Source organism: Triticum aestivum, chromosome 4B, assembly GCF_018294505.1.
Source record: "Triticum aestivum cultivar Chinese Spring chromosome 4B, IWGSC CS RefSeq v2.1, whole genome shotgun sequence".
Taxonomy (NCBI): Eukaryota; Viridiplantae; Streptophyta; class Magnoliopsida; order Poales; family Poaceae; genus Triticum; species Triticum aestivum.
The window spans coordinates 423,899,898-423,904,228 of NC_057804.1; the positions used below are offsets into that span (position 1 = coordinate 423,899,898).

At 48.0% G+C, this 4,331-nt stretch overlaps 1 protein-coding gene across 1 annotated transcript; it reads left to right on the forward strand.

Annotated features, from left to right (window-relative positions):
* The first annotated feature begins 234 nt into the window (after positions 1–234).
* On the forward strand, positions 235–980 carry LOC542781 (plasma membrane protein). The gene is made up of 2 exons (XM_044514283.1): positions 235–526; positions 625–980. Exons 1-2 carry the CDS (start codon positions 446–448, stop codon positions 706–708), a joined length of 165 nt encoding a protein of 54 aa, XP_044370218.1. The 5' UTR covers positions 235–445; the 3' UTR covers positions 709–980.
* Positions 981–4,331: the final 3,351 nt, after the last annotated feature.

Here is a 4,331-nt window from a genome sequence, read left to right on the forward strand (position 1 = left end):
ACACCCCAAACGGTGCCGTGCCGACATGCATAGATATTTTTTTTCTGACGGGAGTGCCGACATGCATGGATACAACGAGCCAGGTCCAAAAAGGACAGGCACAGCGCATCGGACAAGAACACGCCACCAGCAAACAGAGATTTTTAAGAGGGAGGAGGTTAATCTAATCTTCAGAGCTACAGCACCCCATATTCGCACGGTCTCCAGAAGAAGATGCTACGTGGAGTGCAGGTGGCCAAATCACCTGCCAGCCCGGGGACACGTACACCACCTCCACATCAAAGTATCAAACCACACCAGTTACTAAAAACACCCGAAGTCTTGTCTATATAAATGGACGTGTACTACATGATCTGGCAATCCAAATCATCCAATCCAGTCGCCTCTTTCAGAAGGGAAAGCAGAGAGAAAGAAAGGAGAGGGCCTCGAGTGAAGTGAGCAAGCCATGGGCTCGGCAACAGTCCTGGAGGTGATCCTCGCCATCATCCTGCCTCCCGTCGGCGTCTTCCTGCGCTACAAACTCGGCGTAAGTGGTTACTCTTTCTACTGTGTACGGGCTTCGCTGTGCCTTATTTTAGTCCCGTATCTGATCTGGTTATTACTGGTGTCGATGCGTCGATTCAGGTGGAGTTCTGGATCTGTCTCTTGCTGACCATACTGGGGTACATACCGGGGATCATCTACGCGGTGTACGTGCTGGTAGTTTAAGCAAACAGCCTCTGCTGCAGGATCCAGGCTTGGACGAGCGAGTCGCTGTGCACGAGCAACTGATGCTGTCTGTGTTAAGATAGCATGTCTTTGTGTAAGCTTGTATGTATTGAATATTGTGGATTTCATTTTTTTTTTGGAACTTGGTATTGTTGATCCTGTGATGTCACGAGTGTACGTAGCTCGAGGGCTTTAGGGCATTCGTCGGCTCCAGTGTTTGTGATCTTAAATTTAAAGTACTCTACTTCGGAAGCAATCGAAGTGGGAGGTCAGTACTGTTGCAAGTGTTTCAGAAACAGAGAAAAAATGCATGCATGATGGAACAACAACTCCATCTGTCCCATAAGGTGCATGCAGCATGATGGAACACCAACTCCATCTGTCCCATAAGGGCATCTCCGACGGCAACACCCCCACCCTCGAGAAAAACCTCCTGCTTCCGTCCGCCGGGGGGGGGGGGTCCGTGGACACGGTTGACAAAATTCATGCAAACACGGCCGGATTTCATGCAAACTTGATCGGTTTTCATACAAACATAACGGATTTAATACAAAACCGGACGCAGACAGTTACATTTTGAAAATATTTTAACTAAAAAGTTAAAAACTATGTGCACGTACGGTCGCGACGTGCCGGCGATGGCCATCCTGGGACCCAAGCGGCGGCGGCCTCGCGTGTTCCATTTCCCCTCTAAGTTGCCAGCGGACATGGACGCGGATGCGCTGGCCACTGACTCGTCGATCTCCTCCGCGCACCCGCCTTCTTTCTCTGTCTGCATGGCGTGGCTACGCGTGCCCTCGACTGTGGATGGTGCGGTCGTAGGCACTGGAGGGGCGGTACGACGCAACGTTATCCATGCCCATGCCGCCGTGCTTCCCTTCGTGCCAGCCTAGAGCAACTCGCCACTCCTCTGTGAGCTGGCTTGGAGCGGTGAGTTGCTGAACCACGCGTCGAATTGGACCGGCAACTTGCTCCATCGGCATAGGGAAGGGAGGTGGAGTAGTGAGCTGCCTCACGCGTATTCGCTAGGATCGGCAGGCCACCATGCCGGCTTTTATGCCGGAGAACTGCTCTTCCTTCCCGCCGGATGCCATCGAAATGGTGGAGAAAATGGTAAAGGAGGAGATCGGGGGAGCGGCAGAGGGGTGTGATTCTTTTCCGGCGCCTGCTATCGTCTAAATAGAGGGCGGACGGGAGGAGCTCGACCGGCGTTGCGTTTAATGCCTGGTCGCTCCTGAACGAACATGTGGCCGGAGTAGGTTTCTCGGCTTCCATGTGGGGTTAAAGGAGGAGTATACATGCGGCGAGGAGGTATGTTCGGCCGGGTGTGCAGCAGGCGGCGCCCTCGGCCGGCGTGCCGCTTCAGTGGCGGAGGCAGTGAGAGGTTGCGTCCGCCCTGAGCCGCCTTCAATGCGGAGCGGCGCGCTCTAAGGCAGCATGAATACTGGCAGGTGGCGCCGGGCTGAAGCGCGCGCGGGAGGGAGAAAGTTTTTTTGGTGGGCCGTGGCGATCACAAGCGGGCTTGGGAGCGGTTCGGACTCCCGCAAACCTCCCCCACTTTTGTCTCCGGTTTGCGAGAGAAATCGTGTAGGGACCGCTCCGTGGACCGATACAGGTCGGCCTTGGATGGCTTCGGCGGTCCGAGCAGCCCGATCCGTATAGTGGAGGCAGGTTTACGGGTCCGCCTTGGAGATGCCCTAATTTTAGAGTGTTTTTGACACTTGTTTAGTTTTAAAATTGTTCTTGTATTATGGGACGGAGTGAGTAACAAAGAAGGTACAGTCTTCATAGCTTCCATCATTTGCCCACCAGTAATGCAACACGTACGGGGTTATACGGGGTTTTACAGGTTGACCAAAAAATAACATGGCGTGGAAGTTTGTGGTTGGATTTCAGTTGCCAAAGAGGGCCCATGCCCGTGAAAATGGGGGGGGGGGTGCTATTTCTTGAGCTTGCGTTGTTTTTTCCTTGAAGAGGAAAGGGTGATGCAACAAAGTAGAGATAAGTATTTCCCTCGGTTTGAGAACCAATGTATCAATCCAGTAGGAGGTACACGCAAGTCTCCAATCTATGCACGTGCATAAACAATCAAACAATTGCACCCAACATGATAAAGGGGTTGTCAATCCCTTCACAGTCACTTGCAAGGATGAGATCTGATAGAGATAAATATAAAAGATAAATAAAAAGGCAAACTAAAATAAATCTAAATAAATTGCACCAAGATATTTTCGGTCTTTTGGTTTATAGATTTGAAAATATATGATGCAAAATAGACCCGGGGACCATACGTTTCACTAGAGGCTTCTCTTTTGAAAGAAAACATACGGTGGGTAAACAAATTATTGTAGAGCAAATAATAGAAAGTGCAAAGTTACGACGATATCCAAGGCAATGATCATGAATATAGGCATCACTTCCATGTCAAGTAGACCGACTCCTGCCTGCATATACTACTATTACTCCACACATCGACCGCTATGCAGCATGCATCTGGAGTATTAAGTTCATAAGAACGGAGTAACGCCTTAAGTAAGATGACATGATGTAGAGGGATAAACTCAAGCAATATGATGAAAACCCCATCTTTTTACCCTTGATGGCAACAACACAATACGCTCGCTATCCCTACTATGTCACTGGGTGAGGACACCGCAAGATTGAACCCAAAACTAAGCACCTCTCCCATTGCAAGAAGAATCAATTTAGTTGGCCAAACCAAACCGACAATTCGAAGAGAAATACGAAGATATTTGATCATGCATAAAAGAGTTCAGAAAAGACTCAAATAATATTTATAGATAAACTGATCATAAATCCACAATTCATCAGATCTCAACAAACACACCGCAAAAGAATATTACATCGGATAGAACACCAAGAACATCTAGGAGAACATGGTATTGAAGATCATAGAGAGAGAAAAACCATCTAGCTACTAGCTATGGACCCGTAGGTCTGTGGTAAACTACTCATGCTTTATCGGAAGGAAAATAGAGTTGATGTAGATGCCCTCCGTGATCGAATCCCCCTCCGGCAGGGTGCTTCTCATGGGAATAGAGGCTTGCGGCGGCGAAAAGGTATTTTGGTGGACGCTTCTGTTGGTTTGGGAATATTTGGGAATTTATAGAGCAAAAATTATGGTTGAAGGACTCCCGAGGGGCCCACAAGCCAGAGAGCCCCCCTAGGGCGCGGCCTGTGGGCTTGTGGTGCCTTCGCGACTCTTCTGGACCCCTCTCCAAGCTCCGTGGATGTCTTGTGGTCCAAGAAAAATCATCGCGAAAGTTTTATTCTGTTTGGACTCCATTTTATATTCCTTTTCTGTAAACTCAAAAACAAGGAAAAAAAACAGCAACTGACACTGGACTCTAGGTTAATAGGTTAGTCCCGAAAATAATATAAAATAGCATATTAATGCATATAAAACATCCAAAACATATAATATAATAGCATGGAACAATAAAAAATTATAGATATGTTGGAGACATATCAACCATCCCCAAGCTTAATTCCTACTTGTCCTCAAGTAGGTAACTGATAAAAATAGAATTTTTGATGTGGAATGCTACCGAGCATATTTATCCATGTAATTTTCTTTATTGTGGCATGAATATTCATATCCA